The sequence below is a fragment of the Mustela lutreola genome, chromosome 16 (genome assembly GCF_030435805.1).
Source record: "Mustela lutreola isolate mMusLut2 chromosome 16, mMusLut2.pri, whole genome shotgun sequence".
NCBI classification, from domain to species: Eukaryota; Metazoa; Chordata; class Mammalia; order Carnivora; family Mustelidae; genus Mustela; species Mustela lutreola.
Genome location: NC_081305.1, coordinates 49308990 through 49327201, shown reverse-complemented (window position 1 = coordinate 49327201; position 18212 = coordinate 49308990). Strand labels below are relative to the sequence as shown.

The following is an 18212-nucleotide window of genomic DNA, read 5'->3' as shown; positions in this document are numbered from 1 at the left end:
TCTCTGCTCTCCAGAAGGGTTTCGTTACAAAAGTGAGAGCAGGTGGGATCCTCAGCCCACCCAAACCTCACACCATCCTTAAGGGGTAGAGAAGAACAAAAGTCCCTCAGAGTCAAAGTCTCATTTAATTTGTTCTCTAGAGCCCAGAATTTAATAGCTGGAGCTGATGGTGAGCCACCACCACCAGGATCCACAGCGAATGAGCCCCGGCTGCTCCAAAGGCCTTGTCTGGGGTCGGCAGGCTCAGAGATGGGCAACAAAAAGCCAGAGAATCTACCCACTGACATGTTCCCCGTAAGGCCCAGGAGACACCCCTTTGCAAAAGCATTAGGGGAATGCGCTTTGGGAAGAGCCAGGCTGGAAAGTGTGACAATGTCCCCAGGCTTTGTGGCACAATGTCTTACCTTGGGGGGCTTCAGACCTCCGGACTCAATTGGAACAGGGTGTGGCTCAGGCATTGAGGGTTTTACAAGCTCCCACCAGGTGATTCTAATCTGGGGGAAAGTTAGGGAAACTGAAGTGGGCTCTGTCCTTTCCACAGCTGGTAATCATTTTGCAGTAATCAGCCTATCAAATCAACACCTCGCAAAGCTCAAACTTAAACAATGCTGTCATTTATATCTCAATAAAGCTGCAATGGCGAGGACAGGAAAACTCTGGGGAACCACCATTCACGTGGAGACTCACGACACAAAGGGGCTGGTATTTCCATTACTCAGGATGGACACTGTAGACGGGCAGAATTCTGGAGAACTTTCTTCTGGCAACTAACAGGTCTGCTTACTGTGAGCTCACAGGGAATCCAAGTAAGAGTTTCACGGAGAGAGTGGATTGAACTGACATCAGCAACGGCATCAGACAGTGGTCAGTAAATACGGGTCGTGTAAGTAAGAACACACAAGCGATTATTGCTATGGGACGGCTCAGTGGAGGCTGCAGACGGCGGGCAGCGTCCTCACCAGTAGCATGGGTACAGGTGGGAGGGCAGTTCACACAGGTGCCAAAAGCAGCTGCTCCGCATCTGTCCTGGGTCTGGCCATTCCGAGGCCAGGGCAGCCAATGGGAAGCAACAACGTCACTGGCCCAGGATTCCCCAAAGACCCTCACTGTGCGGCTCCCGTGGGCTGGGGAGCAAGCTCTGGTTTGGTAGGTGAGGAGGCAAGGAGGTGAGTCAGTATTTTATCCCGTCTGGTTCCTAGTGCATTCCCCTCTCCTTTCTTTCTCTGTTACTGATTCAGGTCTATTCCTTGAGCTCTCCTCTGTGCCCCCAGGCTCTCCGTGTCCACTAGCCAGAGCCCAAGGACCAAAGACACCCTCTGAAAGAATGAAGTGCCCCATTTCCCCCATTTTAATAAAAGAGCATTTTCCACATTCACTTGGGTATGTTCCTCAATCCTTCCCAGCCTCTAGGTCTAAAATAAAGATCTTGACTCCAGGGAACAAACTGAGGGTTGCAGAAAGGGAGGTGCATGGGGGCATGGGGTCACTGGGGGGTGGGCATGGAGGGGGGCACGTGACGAGATGAGCACTGGGCGTTAGATGCAACTGATGAATCACTGAGAACTACGTAAAAAAGGAAAACAAAAAGAAAAAGGACAGAGTCGGGGAGCCCGTGGTTCCAGGTTCAAGGTGAGCTGACGTCTGGACTTGTGGGAGTCTGGGGGTGTCGCTGGGTTAATTATGCTAATTATATGTTAATTATGGCTTACGGTTCTCCTGAGGCTGTTCTTTGTTAGTGAGGAAACTGAGTCACAAATGAGTAGACCAGCTTTGCCTGGGGTAGCAGGGGGTAAATCCATGCTCAGAACAGCATGTGACTGATGTCCCGCTCTGCAACCGTGACTGCTTCTATGGGATCATTCAAGACCCCCAGGCAGAGAGCTGTTGCTGGTAGAGGCTACAGAGGATAGAGACCAAGGGAGAGCTTTGGTGTCCATGGTCATTCGTGTCCAGGAAATAACCTTAACCACCACTCTTGGTTTACGTTCTTCCAACCTACAGTCCTGCATCTACGGGAGTAACGTAACCTTCTCCTTAGTCCCATTGTGGTTTTACAGGGGACCGTGTCCCTCTGCCTCTCCCAGGCCAGTCCTCCCACCTGGGCTCTCCTCCTCTCTACTCCATTGGGTTTGGTTGACAGCTCCCTTGCTGGGATGTATTGGAAGACGGGGAGCACTTATAATCAGGTGTGAGTTAAAATGCTTTTGCCTAAAGCGCTTCATGGAGGCAACCATCTAGCTGAGACATCAAACGAAGTCATCACCCCTCCCAAAAGAAGCTTTTGGCTTCTTTTTTTCTTTCTTTGGTTTTTCTGTGTTCTCTCTGTTTATTTTTTAAATATTTATTTAGCTATTTATTTATTTATTTAAGATTTTATTTATTTATGTATTTGACAGAGATCACAAACAGGCAGAGAGGCAGGCAGAGAGAGAGGGGGAAGGAGGCTCCGTGCTGCGCAGACAGCCTGATGCGGGGCTCGATCCCAGGACCCTGAGATCATGACCTGAGCCTAAGGCAGAGGCTTAACCCACTGAGCCACCCAGGTGCCCCATACTTCTCATTTCTTTATCCAATTGCTTTGCTGCAGAATATATCAAACGGTAGTGGAGAGAGCAGGGAACGAGAAGCAACGCTCCATTTCCCTCCCTGGGCTCAGCAAACTGCCATCAAATGCAGCCCATCCCGTTTCACCGGAAACCGCTTTCCTGAGTCTCTGTTGTCAACAGTGCTAGCCGAGCTGAGTGGTTGGGACAGAGCACTAACGGCTCACAGAGCCAAAGGGAGCCAGCCCTTGGCAGAAAGTCTGACTTCTGCTGCGACTTTTCTTTCTTTTCTTTCTTTTTTTAAAGATTTTTATTTATTTATTTAAGAGAGAATGAGTGAGAGAGAGTATGAGAGAGGAGAAGGTCAGAGGGAGAAGCAGACTCCCCAAATTGCTGGGAGCCCGATGCGGGACTCGATCCTGGAACTCTGGGATCATGACCTGAGCTGAAGGCAGTCGCCCAACCAACTGAGCCAGTGGCTCAGTGTTTGTTTGTTTGTTTGTTTTTCTGGAGTTTTTACCAGCAGAAAATTCAGTCTGCTGTAGGATGCCTAGTTCTAGTTTGCAATGCTTGTCTCCATACCCTGTAAGCACTCACCAAGGCCATGTGATCTTGCTGCTTTGTTTTCCTGGAAATGTGGGGCTCAGGCTTTGTTGTGATACCAGCATCCCTCAGTTTCGTCAGGACCGTGCTCCGTTTCTCTGACTGCGTGGCTCTTTGGCTCTACTCTGCCTTAAATAGAATCCGTCTTCCGGTGTGTGTGTGTGCCTGGGTGTATTGTTTTTTAAGCCTTTTTCCAAATCTCATTCTCACCCACACCCACCCGCCTTTCTACTAGAGAATGAGTCTATTTCCCGAAACAAAAGAGCGCTTTTCTCATGCTGCAAAATATTGCTAAAAATTGATTACAATGCAAAGAGAGGCTGCAAATACTTCAAATCTGAGGTCGTTTGTGTCTGTGAGGAGCAGCAGAAACACAAACGAGACCGCCTTCCGTAAAAATTGTAGGATGTGGAGCATCTTTTCACGGGTCTGTTGGCCATCCGTGTGTCTTCTTTGGAGAAATGTCTGTTCACATCCTCTGCCCACTTTTAATTGGATTAGTCGGGATTTTTTTGTGTTGAGTTGTATCGGTTCTTTGTAGATTTGGGATACTAACCCTTTATCTGATGTGTCGTTTGCGAATATCTCCTCCCATTCCATAGGTTGTCTTTTAGTTTTGCTGATTGTTTCCTTTACTGGGCAGAAGTCTTTTTGTTTTTAGCCATACTGAAATTAAAAATTTAAAAAACCAGAAAAGCAAAACTCTAGGGGCTTCTTCTAGATTTGTGGAACAACTGAGGTTTCTGTTCCAGACTGGGAGGGGGAGCGATTATTAGCCACTCTTGTAAATGCTTTAGTCATGCAAGTAGCCCCTCTCAGAGGCTGTTACTTTCCAGGGGACATTCTTGATTGTCATGGAAGCAGAAATCGAAGCGGGGCTGTCACTTCATCTGGGAGCCTGTGCTTCTAATCACAGAAGCATACACCTTCTCAACATGCAATTACCAAAGTGGGCTCTTTTTATTTCCCATCTTTATTGAAGTATGATGTACTAATAAAAATTATATATATAAGGCGTTCAATGTAATGTTTTGATATGGTGTACATTACATAGTAATTACTGCCATCAAGCTAGTTAACCTACCCATTACCTGTATGTGGTTAGAGCCTACTTTAAATCAATAGAGTGACTAATTTTCCATAAATGGTGGTAGCTTTCTTGCCAGTTTCCATGAGTAGGACATATTAGCCAAGAGCATCACTGACAGGTGTTTCGAGGGGGTTTTGATTTTCTATTTTAATTCCAATATAGTTAAAATACGGTGTTACATTAGTTTCAGGTGGGCAGTATAGTGATTCAACACTTCCATACACCGCCCCGTGTTCATCAGCACAAACGCACGCCTTCCTCCGCATCAGTTGTCTCCCCCCACCCCGTTCCCACTCACCTCCCCTCTACTGAGTGAAGAGTCCATTGCATGGTTTGTCTTACTATCTCTCTTTTCATTTTCTCATTTGTTTTATTTCTTAAATGCCATGTATAACTGAAATCATGTGGTATTTTTCTCAGTCTGACTTCTTTCACTTTGCATAAAGCCCTATAGGCCTATCCATGTTATTGTGAATTGCAAGATTTTACTCTTTTTTGACGGAGTGATACTCCATTGTGCATATACCACGTCTTTTTTAGCCATTCTCTATCGATGGACAGTTGGGTTCTCTTCCATAATTTAGCTATTGTAAATAATGTTAGAATAAATGTAGAAGAGCACATGTACTTTCAAGTTAATGTTTTCGTATTCTTCAAGTGTTTTTAATCTGACTCTATGCCAGGTGCTGTTTTGGGAATGAGGGATAAAGGCAGCAAAACATCCCGGAATTTATATTCTTATAACAAGATAAATAGATATAATGTCAAGTGATTTAAAGTCTATGAAGAATTGTTACCCATGAATTGGGCTTCTCTGTGTGTTTCACAAAACAAACAGAAAGTGTTGTTTCTAGTGACTTGATGAGGTTGGTTGTATGAACCCGAGGATTTGATCCAAGAGTCTCTTTTGAATCTTATGAATCTTCCACAGGTACCATTTCTCCATATTATTAAGGAATCCACTTTTCCAGCAAAATCTGAGATCTCAGCCTTGCACGAAGATGAGAGAAGCCAAATTACCCTCCTTTTCCAACTATGCACTGCAATGGTGTTTCATGCAGCTGAGCAAGGAAGAGTTTCAGATGTTTAAGGGACTGCTCATGGAAAAAGCTTCCGAAGTGGCAGTGTGCTCCTTTCCATGGGTTGAGGTGAACAACGCCGACATGGAACATCTAGCCTCCCTCTTGCATGAGCATTATGAAGAATCTCTTCTCTGGAAAATATCCAATCACATTTTTGAAACGATGGGCCTGTCCACACTCTCTGAGAAGGCAAGGCAAGAGATGAAAAGTGAGTATGCCTTGGGGAAAATCTGGGGGCGGGATAGAAAGGAGGTTACCTCGAGCTCCCATGGGAATGAAGAGGGCATCCTTGGTCACTAATTGGGTCCATCTCCACAGCATGAGTCTGAACTGTGAGAAGTCCCTCCTTAGTTGTCCTGCCTGGCTGGAAATTAGAGGAGTCCCCACCCTATGGAAAAAAGAAGAAACAAGTAGACAGACCCTCTACCCAGACAGAATTTAGTTGAAGTTTGTAGACAGGACTTGGAGTCCTAAGTTCTGAGCTTGAGCTCTGGACCTTCTATGTGTTCTAAGTTTGACTTTGGGCAAATTTCTTTTTATTCTGACCCTTGGACTCCACATCTTGGAACAGTAACTTGGATTCTTACCTGTGCTCTTGCAAAGACTCAATAACGTAATGTATGCAAAGTGGTTAACAAAGCTTCATTCACTTTTTGAGAACACTATGGTGGTTGTACAGTGGGAGTCTCCCATATTTCCTGCCTGAGACTAAAGCCAAGGAACTCATCTAAGGACTGATCTTGTCAGACTGTTGGTGTCAATATCATAGCAACATGCTCTGATCAAATTGTGTGATTGGCTCAGGGTATTTAGGAGAAAGGTAGTGGAAGAAAATAGTCCTCCTTTATCTGGAAGAATTCTTTTCTTCAACCATGGACAGGAAAATTCGAGTCCCGAGGGTGAACAGTCAGATTGACCCTAAAGACTACAGGTATGGCCATCTCTAGGTGTAACTCGGCATCTATAGCTACAAAGGACTTTAAGAGAAGCTATCCCTCCCGAGCTTCCAAAAAGACCCATGTGGAAAACATGTCGATATTATTCACAGGAAATGAAGGTATAAAATTAAAATGATGACTGATATTTACTGAGTCAGTACTCTAGGTGAGGCACTATGTTGAAACCGCCCTGCCATCGAGTCAAACCCACCTGATGAAATGGGTTCCCCATGGCAGAAGCTAAAACATGGGTTCTACCAAGTTCTACATGAACTCATAGGTGACAAAGATGAGACTTATTATCTAACATGTCTTTAAATCTTCATGGGTTATGAGCCAGAGATTTATAGCTTCCAGTGCTGCAAGGAAGAGGGAAAGATGGGCGATCTTTTTTTAAAAGGTGTAGAGAAAGGAGAGGTTCCTATTCCAGACCAGAGAGAAATGAAGACTAGAATAACTTTACAGAAGAAGTGAAGTTAAAGCTGAAACACATATGAAGAAGAGGAGCTAGCCAAGCTAACTGTGGATGGTAGAGAAAACATGATGAGCAACAGAGATTGCATTATGAAACCTTTAACAGGGAGCTTGGCTAGACCATGGAGAACAGGAGGGAGCAAGGTAAGAGATTAATATGGGGAGGTAGACCACAAGTCCAACAACACAGTATCTTGAGGATAATTTTAACAGCAAAGCATAAGCAATTCATTTTGAAGGGGACAGGGGTAATAAATAATCCCATTGGCATTCCAGCATTGTTGCTGAAGTGTTGTGTGGTCCAGAAAGAGTCATGACTAGATGTGGGGAGACCAAGAGGAGGCCATTCTGGTACCCCATGGGAGAAATAGTGGTGTCTTGAGCCAGAGTGGCAGTGGCTGTTAAAGAAAGTAGAAATGCAATTGGAAGATGTTTCAAAAGCAGACACACTGGTTTTGTAGGACTTAATGCAGACAGAGGATATGCCTTAAGGATGACACCCTTGTTTCTGGCATGAGAAAGTAGGTGGGTGGGGTTCTTTTAAGATTTTTAAAAAATTCCTCTTGAGAAAGAGATAGCACAAGCAGGGGTAAGGGGCGGCGGGAGAGGGAGAAGCAGACTCACTGCTAAGCAGGGAGCCTGACATAGGGCCCAATCCCAGAATCATGACCTGATCCAAAGGCAGATGTTTAACTGACTGAGCCACCCAGGTGTCCTAATGGATGGGCTATTAGCTCATCCCAAGAAACACTGTAACAGATGTTTTAGAGCAAGTAGACTGGAGAAAGAGTGGCCAGTGTTAGCACTCGTAAGTTGGACACCAATATTTGGATCATTCACTACTCTAGTGAGTAGTCCACTAACTAGCTAACGTTCAAAAGAGGAGCTGAGGTAGACTCTTGAAGATAAACTCTTGATAAACGTAACACTCTGCCTCATGTTGTGCATTACCCAAGGCCAGACAACAAAAGTGGGACTGGAGTTCACAAGTTCAATATCCAAGCACTCTTCATGACCAATCTCTGCTATGTCACTGGGCTGGTGTCACTGGAGGATCTGACTCCATTGTCTCCATTATCAGCTGGTCATGGGACAAACTGAGATCCAGAGGCTTTCTTGGTTCCCCTCAGTAATTTGGGCAGAGGATGCTCTCATCCCTAGTCTGGGTAATTGCTGTGACTTTACTAAGACAGTCGTGTCATCTTCTCTCTGTTGCAGAATATTCACTGGCTGAAATACAAGAAAATTCTACACAAATGAAGAAAGAGGAACCAAGCATGAAAGAAGTGCCAGGTCAGTGTGGACATGCTGGGACAATGGGTACATCTAAAGCCACATGGCAGTTAGTTACTGGTACGCCCGGGACTCGAACCATGACTTCTGATGGTCCAGTGTTCTTTCTAGCCTGGCCCTGGGCCCTGAGGATCTAGTAATCATGGTCTGTCTTATTCAAAATCTAAGAGAACTCTGATCTTAAAGTTTTCTTATGACTCTTCGGGTTTCCATCTTCAGTTTTGGCAACTTCATGACCTTGCCAGGACAACATCCACCTGAGGGTCTGTTTTGGATGCTTTGGTGGAGAGCTCCAGATAGCATGAAATCAGACTCAATACAATTCCTGAAATATCTGTGTACTGGTGCCTGCCGGGCACTGTTCTGTGGAATTCTGTTACATCTGTGGACAAAGTACGTGCAAATCTCCTGCATTCATGTACCCCATACCTCAGTGGAGGAAAGGGAGACCAACAAAAGGGATCAAAGCAGTAAAGCCACAACATAGAGGGAAAGATGTAGGCTTTCATAGACAGCAAGCATTCCCCAATATTAACCACACTACCACTGGCACATCGCCAGTCTTCCAGCAGTCAACACTGACTGCAAAGTCTAACACTTTGGAAGAATCAGGACCAACTTCCTGTTGATGCAGCTTTGTCCGGGCTGCGGCTAGGAAAACCCCCTTCAAAACCAAAGTCTGAGCAGTTGCTGAGTCAGAGTCTCAGAATCCCAGAGGTTATCAATTGTTCCAACTTTTTTAAAAAGATTTTTATTTATTCAACAGAGAGATAGAGATTACAAGTAGGCAGAGCAGCAGGCAGAGGGAGAGGGAGAAGCAGGCTCTCTGCTTAGCAGAGAGCCTGATGCGGGGCTCGATCCCAGGACCTTGGGATCATGACCTGAGCTAAAGGCAGCTGCTTAACCAACTGAGCCACCCAGGTGCCCCTCAATCGTTCCAAATTTAATGTAAATGTCAGCTTAACCAGATGAGTCCTATATATTATCTTCCCATGGATAAAATTATATTATGCATTTATGGATTACTTAGGGATTTAGTGATGATGTGGAATGAAGACACGGCCTGACTAATCTTGGTAGTAGGAACAAAAAAGATGAAGCCTGGGGTCTTACCAGCCACATTGGGAAGCCCCTCTAAATTACTGTTGTCAGTCAGAACTACCACCTGTCAAGCATGGTGTCACGTCCTTTAATCTCACAAATCTCAACAGGATCCTGTGTGGTAGTCACTGTAATTCCAGCTGTCCAGATTCAGAGGCCAGATGGCTTGCCCAAACTCTGCATGTATAGACAGGCAACTCCACAACAGAGGAACAGTTCTCCTCACTTTACAGATTAACATACAGAAGCCTGTAAGCCCAGTGAGCTGACGAAGACCTCATAAGTAGGAAGTGACAGAATTCCCATTTACATCCTATGTCTTAATAGAGACCCCCTCGGTTCCTATCCACCAAGTTTTATCCCTCATGCTAATGATTTGCTTAGAGGTCTCCAATGAGTTAAAAGCAGAAATGAAATCAGAACCTCATAGCTTCGGATTTTAAATCAAGTGCTCCTTTTATGTACAGTTAGTCTGTCTCGCTGAGCCAGCAGCTGCCATTTTCAAACTGGTCCTGAGATGTGGGTCTGTGCCCTCTCTGATTCAAATACTTACATAAGAGGGGGGGAATTCATCCTTCTTCTCTTTTTTGCAGAAATTTCACAAGCTATAGAACAAGGTGGTGCCATATCAGCTGAGATCAAAGAACAAGGTAAAGAAAACTGATTGACTTTTTCCTTCCATCCTGGAATGGAGTTTGGGTGGTACTGTCCCTTCACTCAGCTGCACTCATCTCTGTACACTAGTCTCTTCCCCAAGAGCTCCTAGAATCATCACCAAGGACAGAGTCCTGTGTGTTCACTGTGATCATCTAAAGTCACAAAGAGAAATTCCAAAAACCTGTGATTCTGGTGAACTTGGGTGTCAAGCACAAGTTCGGTTGACAGAAGCTAAATATAGAGACAAGAGTAGGCAAGTTCTTTGTTCAAAATTACTTGGCTAGTGGTAATCCTTTTTTTCCCCTCAACTCCTTCTGCCAACCTTTATTTTGGGAATACCTACCATTTGAAGAGATGTGACAGGAACATAGTAAAACATCTACACATGGCCATGTACAGTTATGTCAATCAAACCAAACACGAAATGAAGATGAGATCCCAGGTGCCATGATTCTATGAATTTGTAGCTGACCCGTCAAGGAGGTGACAGCAGGCTCTCCTAAGTAATATTACTCGATTCTTTTTTTTTTTTTTTTTTTTTTTTTTGGAAATTGATGTACCAAAAAGCTCATCCGTTTAAAAAAATTTTTTTAAAGATTTTATTTATTTATTTAAGAGAGAGATCACAAGTAGGCAGGGAGGCAAGCAGAGAGAGAGGGAGATGAAGGCTTCCCACTGAGCAGAGATCCCGATGTGGGACTCGATCCCAGGACCCTGGGATTATGACCTGAACCGAAGGCAGAAGCTTAACCCACTGAGCCACCCAGGTGCCCTGCTTCCTGTGGTTTTAATACAGTCCCTGAATACCTGTCCCTGATACGGAATAATGAAGTTTAAGATGTAGAACTTCTCTGTAGAGATTTTATGTAGAGATAGTCATTGCCTTATACACCCGTACAGAGAGAGTCGTGCTGCCTTTTTTTTTTTTTTAGAAGATAATAGTATTACTGGCAAATGTAAAGACCCAGGATTGGAGGGGTTTCCCTCGTGTTACTGAGTACCTAGCAGATGGCAGAGACCGTTGAAGAGGCCAGAAGTATGGAGGTAAAGTTCTTTCACAGTCTAGGTGCTAGACAACAAGATGCATCAAAGTTGCCATTTAGGGAAAGTGCTGGGATAAAAATAAAACCAGATAATGTGAAGGAATTATGGTTTGTAATGACAGTAGTGGCCACTGGTCATTTTTGCCAAGCCCTGGACTAATAAATTTTTGAAGGCACATTCTCTCTTAAATATTCACTGCAACACTTTAAGAGGATGTTAATCTCCTCTCAGAGATGGGGAAACTGAGGCTCAGAAACTGACAGCATACAGCAGAATGTAGAATTTCAAACAGGATCTGTCTCACTTCAAGGGCCATGATTGACCTTTTGTGCAGAGCTGGACCCCCGCGTGGAGGGGGTTCTCCATGGGAGTCCAGAGCTGCTGGAGATGCACACCTGTCTCACAAGCCTTGAACTCAGGCCACGGCGCACACATCCTCCGCTCCTCCAAGCCTCTCTGTCCTTCAGAGACCATGTAGGACTGTTGGGCAAGGCTCATTCCTTTAACAAATACTTAGTGTCCACAGGGTGCCAGGCATCCTCATGAATAATGAAGATGCAACAGTAAATAATTAAGTCCCTGCACGGGGTCTACTGAGGGGACAAGGACAGGAAGCCAACAAAGACGTGATGTATCAGGTATTAAGTGCTGAAAAGAACAATCAAAGGGGACAGATAGAGCGAGTTTGTAGGATGTTCCTAAGCTTTGCGGAAGTGGTCTTTGAGGGACGGAGCTTGTCCTCAGTAGGAAGGAACACAAGAACCATGTCTCACTTAGGGCCACTGATTCTAGGTCCGGGGTTTGGAGGTTTGTTTTGGTTTTTCTTTTTCCCTAAATTCCAGACTTTCTTCAAATGTTGTTTCCTGTTTTTGTTCTCCCTTCCCCTGTCCAACTTGGGCCGTGGAGATAAGACAAGGGACTACAAGGGCTACGTGATGACAAAATTTGCTGCAAAGTCGGATGAATTCCATGGTTTTGAACACCTTGCCTCTGACTGTCCAGAAATGCAAATGTTGCTGGGAGCTTTTAATCCAGACCAGACGGGCTTCCAGCCCCGCACTGTGGTTTTGCACGGAAAATCAGGAATCGGGAAATCCGCTTTGGCCCAAAGGGTCCTGCAGTGCTGGGCGCAGGGTGAACTCTACCAGGTCAGGTTCTCCTACGTCTTCTTCCTCCGTGCCAGAGACATGCAGTGCATGAGGGAGAGCAGCTTTGCAGAGTTAATTTCTGGAGAGTGGCCAGACTCCCCAGTTCCAATGATGGAGATCATGTCCCAACCAGAAAGGCTCTTGTTTATTGTTGACGGTTTTGATGACCTGCACTTCGCCTTGCAAGATGACGATGCGAGTCTCTGTGAAGACTGGGCAGTCAAGCGCCCCCCGTCTGTTCTAATGCGTAGTCTGCTAAAGAAAGTGCTGCTCCCAGAGTCCTCGCTGATGATCACCGTCAGAGACACGGGCATAGAGAAGCTCAAATCCATGCTCACGTCGCCCTGTTACCTGCTCGTGGGGGGCATCTCCGTGGAGAAGAGGGTCCAGCTGCTCCTTCGGCACATGAAAAACGAGCATCAGAAAACACAAGCCTTGCATGCCGTGGCCGACAGCCGCTCGCTGCTGGACGCGTGCCAAGTCCCCGTCTTGGGGTCACTCATCTGTGAGGCTTTGAACCTACAGGAGGCGTGTGGAGAACGCCTTTCCCCTCCCTGCCACACTCTCACAGGCTTGTACACTACGTTCGTGTTCCACCAGCTCGGCCCGCGAGACGCCTCCCGGCGCCGTCTCAGCCAGGATGAGACTGCCGTCTTGAGGAGCCTGTGCCTCCTGGCTGTGCAAGGCGTGTGGCACAGGAAGTTTGTGTTCTATGCGGATGACCTCCGCGCCCATGGACTGCGGGAGTCTGAGCTCTCTGCTCTGCTTCACACAGACCTCCTCCTCCAGGACGGCCGCCAGGAGAGGTGCTGCTATTCCTTCCTGCACATCAGCCTGCAGGAGTTTTGTGCTGCCCTGCACTACGTTCTAGAAGGACTGGAGACAGGGAGTCATCCCTGCCTTGTGCTCATGCAGGGGTTGGCGGCGCTCCGACCAGCGGGCTCCGACTCCCACCTGCACCAGATGAAGCGGTTCTTGTTCGGCCTCATGAGCAAAGAGGGGACGGGGGCTCTGGAGGTCCTGCTCGGGTGCTGTGTCCCCCGGGCACTGAAGCGGGGGCTTCTGAGCTGGATCTCTCTGCTGGGGCGACAGCCAGGCACCTGCACCCTGCCGGACTTGCTGGATGCCTTCCACTGCCTTTTTGAGACTCAGGACGAGGAGTTTGTCCGCTTGGCATTGGACAGCTTCCAGGAAGTTTGGCTTCCGATAGGGCACCGGACGGACGTGCTGGTGTCCGCCTTCTGTCTGCAGCGGTGCCGGTATTTGCAGAGAATCCACATCGAAGTCCCACAGAGCCTCTCGAAGGATGAGTTCTCCGATGCACAGCCCCTCATTCCCCAAGGGTGAGTCTTTAATTTTATTCTTTTTTTTTTTTTTTTTTACCATTTAGTCTTTTTTTCTTCCTATCCTCATTGTTTTATTATGCTCAATCAGCCAACGTGTAATACATCCTTGGTGTTTGATGTCATGTTCAACAACTCGTTAGTTGAGTAGAATACCCAGTGCCCACCACCACACATGCCCTCTTTTTTTTTTTTTAAAGATTTTATTTATTAGGGAGGGCAATAAATTAGGGAAGGGGCAAAGGGAGAGGGAGAAGGAGACTCCCCACAGAGCAGGCTCAGTCCCAGGACCTCAGGATCATGACCTGAGCTGAAGGCAGATGCTTAACCAACTGAGCCGCCCAGGCACAGCCCTTCCTTCCCATCTTCATGGAGGTACAATTGACAAATGAAAATCGTACTTATTTAAGATGTACAATTTGGAAAATCATCACCATGATTAGGCTAATTACCATACCCACCACCTCACATAGTTACTCCTCATAGACCTCTGTCTCGTGTAACCGAAACTCCATAGTCTTCTACCAGCATCGCCCCCCACCCCCCAGCCACAGGCAACCACCATCCTCTCTCTGCTTCCGAGAGTTTGGCTATTTTAAATGTTAACATGTGAGACCGGATGCGTCTGTTACTGGCTTATTTCACTTACCATAACGTACTCTAGGTTCATTCCTTCTCCTGCAATTTCCTTCTTTTTTAAAGCTGAGTACCATGGGACGCCTGGGTGGCTCAGTGGTTAAGCCGCTGCCTTCGGCTCAGGTCATGATCTCAGGGTCCTGGGATCGAGTCCCGCATCGGGCTCACTGCTCAGCAGGGAGCCTGCTTCCTCCTCTCTCTCTCTCTCTGCCTGCCTCTCTGCCTACTTGTGATTTCTCTCTGTCAAATAAATAAATAAAATCTAAAAAAAAAAAAAAAAAAAAAAAAAAAAAAAAAAAAAAAGCTGAGTACCATTCCCTGGTGTGTGTGTGGTGACATTTTCTTCACTCGTCCGTCAGCTGTCTAGCGGACATTCGTTTCCGAATCTCGGCTGTCGGGGATGATATACTGCACAGATCCTGATTTCAGTTCTTTCCTACAGATGTGATTCCTAGATCATAGGGTAGCTTTATTTTTGCTTTTTTGAGGCAGTTCCATACTGATTTCCACAGTGACTGCGCCCTTTTCCATTCAAGGGGGAGCCAGAATCTAAGGGCAAACCCAGTTCAGGGGCTGGCGACTCCATGTTGTCTTCGTGTGTCCCCCCCTTGGAGTATTAAAATGTTCAGGGGGCGGGGTGGGTGTGAGAGCAGGTGATGAAAACACAAGGCGGCGCCACTAAGTTGACCTGAGCACCTCTGAAGCCATGCACGTCCTGCCGTCATACACTGGTTCTTCTCCTCTGACACCACTGGGGCAGTTGCTCGTGTTAAATCCCATCCTGTGGAAGCCAGTGTCTATTTCTTTCTCTGTTGTAGGATGCCAGCCAAGACCCTTGCTGCTGAGTGCTGGGAAAGTCTCTGCATCGTGCTCAGCACCCACCCAAGCCTGCGGGAACTCTACCTGAGCGGCAGCGTCCTGAATGAACAGGCCATGAAGACCTTGTGCATCAAGCTGAGGCAGCCAACATGTAAAATACAGAATCTGATGTAAGGCTGCCTGGCACCCCCCACATGTCCATGTCCCTTGGTGTGGCTATGTCACTGCTCTCTTTTCCACCTACCAGAAAAGATCCATTTAAGAATATAATCAGAGGGGATAGCTGTTGTGGAAGATACAGGAGCCAAGCTCCCAGAGGCACAAAATGGGGAGAAATTAAAGACCCTGTGAAGGGATTATGGAGGCAAGCTCATTCACTCTGGGTATTGAAGGATGAATAGGAGTTCATTAGTAGGGACAAAGGTATGGGGAGCTCCTTGTAGGCAAATTGCTGGAACATGAGGCCACTGCAAGACCAAAGTACTTGACTTGAGGGAGGCTTTAAATCAGTTCTTAATGCTTTTATGTTCATTAATAAGGTAACAAATATTTGAACCCCTGGTAAGGTCCTGGGTCGGTGGTAGACCTCAGGGTACTCCCCAGGCTCCTGGAGTAGGAGATGAAGTGCTAATTCTGCCACAGACAAAGGTTCTGCAGCGTTGCCCCTGGGAACCCCTGCTCTTAGCTCTTGCCAAGCAGTGATGAGCCCAAGTCTGTGTCATCCCTCTATCTGTAACACAGTAACCCATCATGTGTGTATTTGTAACTCAGCAGTAACCCATCACGTGTGGTAACAAGATTTGGATGTTACAGGGGTTTCCAGAAGAAGTCCTCTTCAACTTCCTACCTCCCTTATTAACAACTCCTAAAATTCCCATGCAACTATATGTATATATTGGCAAATGACTTTTTTAAATCCAAATGGTGTCACAATATACACGCTCGTCTGATATTTGACCTTTCTCTTCAGCCTGAACTTGACCATATCTGTTTATAGTTCTACTAGTCTCTCTTCTTTTTTTAAGATTTTATTTTTAAACAATCTCTATACCCAGCACGGGGCTTGAACTCACAACCCCAAGATCAAGAGTTGCCTTTTCTTCTGACTGAGCCAACCAGACGCCCCTGGAGCTCCATTCTCAATGGACTGAGTGTATTTCACTCATCAGTGTAACTCTCTCCTTCAGCTCCTTGTTGAGATCTTGGGGTATCAGCGTCCCTTGACACTGTTTCCAGAACCTGATGCCTCACACATGCTCATGAATTTGTTGCTTTAAATTAAGTAAGCGTGGGTCACCTGGCCAGCTCAGTGGGTAGAGCGTGCAACTCTTGATCTGGGGATTATGGGCTCGAGCCTCGCACTGGGTGTAAGATCACTTACACAATTTTTAAAATCTTTGAGAATACATAAATGCAAATGGTGAGAGGAAAACTGGGACACGGCTGTCACCCGGATCTCGTGCATATTTTCCGCTTTCTCTTGAGTAGATTTAAAGATGTGCAGGTTCCCCTGGGCCTTCGTCATCTCTGGATGGTTCTCATTACCAACCATAACATGAAATACCTGAACTTGGAGAGCACTCGCCTGAAGGAGGCCGACCTGATGATGGCGTGCCAAGCGCTGAGACACCCGAGCTGCTTGCTGGAGTCGCTGAGGTATGCTCTGGGCGTGGCTGCTGCATTTTCGGTTTTGCCCTTGTTGGCTTTCCTTTCTAAATGTTCGCAGCAAGCTGCAAACCCATGAGAGAGAAAGAGGGTGCCTGGAGATGGTGGTGGTGGATGGCGTCCATGGGCGGACCTCACGTGCCCCTCTGTGCACCTATGGGCAAGGTGGTAAACTTCATTATGCATATTTAACTATGATGAAAAGGTAACTTTCAGTTACCTTTTAAAATTTTATTTATTTTGGGGTGCCTGGGTGGCTCAGTGGGTTAAAGTCTCTGCATTCGGCTCGGGTCGTGATCTCAGGGTCCTGGGATCAAGCCCCACATCAGGCTCTCTGCTCAGTGGGGAACCTGATTCCCCCTCTCTCTCTCTGCCTGCCTCTCTGCCTACTTTTGATCTCTCTGTGTCAAATAAATAAAATAAAATAAGATTCCAACCTCTTTAGGAAAAAAAATATTTTATTTATTTATTCATGAGAGAGAGAGAAGCAGAGGCAGACGGAGAAGCAAGGTCCATGCTGTTCGAGGAGCCACATATGGGACTTGATGCTAGGACCCCAGGATCATGACCTAAGCAGAAGGCAGATGCTTAACCATCTGAGCCACCCAGACACCCTCAGTTACCTTTTAAAACAGATTAAAACTCTTCAGAGTACAGGGATAGAGGGAACATTCATCACTTCATAAAATCCATCTATGAAAGACCCACAGCGAATATCTTCCTCAATGGAAAAAAGCTCACAGCCTTCCCGTTGAGATCAGGAACATGAAAAGGATGCCCACTCTCACCACTCTTGTTCAACATAGTATTAGAAGTCCTAGCGACAGCAATCAGACAACAAAGAGAGATAAAAGATATCCATATTGGCAATGAAGAAGTCAAACTCCTTCTTCGCAGATGACATGATACTTTATATGGAAATCCCAAAAGACTCCACCCCCAAACTACTAGAACTCATACAGCTATTCAGTAACGTGGCAGGATACAAAGTCAATGTACAGAAATCAGTGGCTTTCTTATACACTAACAATGAAAATACAGAAAGGGAAATTAGAGAATCGATTCCATTTACTGTAGCACCAAGAACCATAAGATACCTGGGAATAAACCTAACCAAAGAGGTAAAGGATCTGTACTCGAGGAATTACAGAACACTCATGAAAGAAATTGAAGAAGACACAAAAAGATGGAAAACCATTCCATGCTCATGGATCAGAAGAATAAACATTGCTAAAATGTCTGTACTGCTTAGAGCAATCTACACAATCAAAATTCCACTGGCATTTTTCAAAGAGCTGGAGCAAACAATCCTAAAATTTGTATGGAATCAGAAGAGACCCCAAATCACTAAGGAAATGTTGAAAAAGAAAACCAAAACGGGAAGCATCACATTGCCTGATTTCAAGCTTTACTACAAAGCTGTGATCATCAGTGTTTCGTAAAGATAAGAAATGAGGTGATAGCAACCCTCCTGGCAGTTTCTCTCGGAGTTGTACCTTACGTAACTATGACACAACATCAAACTCAGGACACTGACACTGACCATCACATGGAGGTCCTTCTCTGCCTGCTGGTCACAGGTGGGGACTTATAAAACCACACCATACCCAAGATCGGGGGTCATCACCCTGTTCCCTTTTCCAGCCACACCATCCCTAATCCCTGAAAATAACTGATGTTTTCAATCTCCATAATTTTGGACATTTGGACAATGCTTTCTAAGTAGAATCCTATAGTATGTCACTGCCCCCTGACGGGCTTTTATCTTTATATATA

The 18212-nt window shown here is 46.0% G+C and overlaps 1 protein-coding gene across 1 annotated transcript in view; it reads left to right on the top strand.

The window, feature by feature from the left end:
• The window catches only part of NLRP5 (NLR family pyrin domain containing 5), a 32253-nt gene that overhangs the window by 2037 nt on the left and 12004 nt on the right, over positions 1 to 18212 (top strand). The window contains exons 2-5 of the mRNA XM_059151200.1: positions 5168 to 5507; positions 11668 to 13316; positions 14771 to 14941; positions 16260 to 16427. Coding sequence (XP_059007183.1) covers positions 5168 to 5507; positions 11668 to 13316; positions 14771 to 14941; positions 16260 to 16427 — 2328 coding nt within the window. The remainder of the gene's footprint in view (positions 1 to 5167; positions 5508 to 11667; positions 13317 to 14770; positions 14942 to 16259; positions 16428 to 18212) is intronic.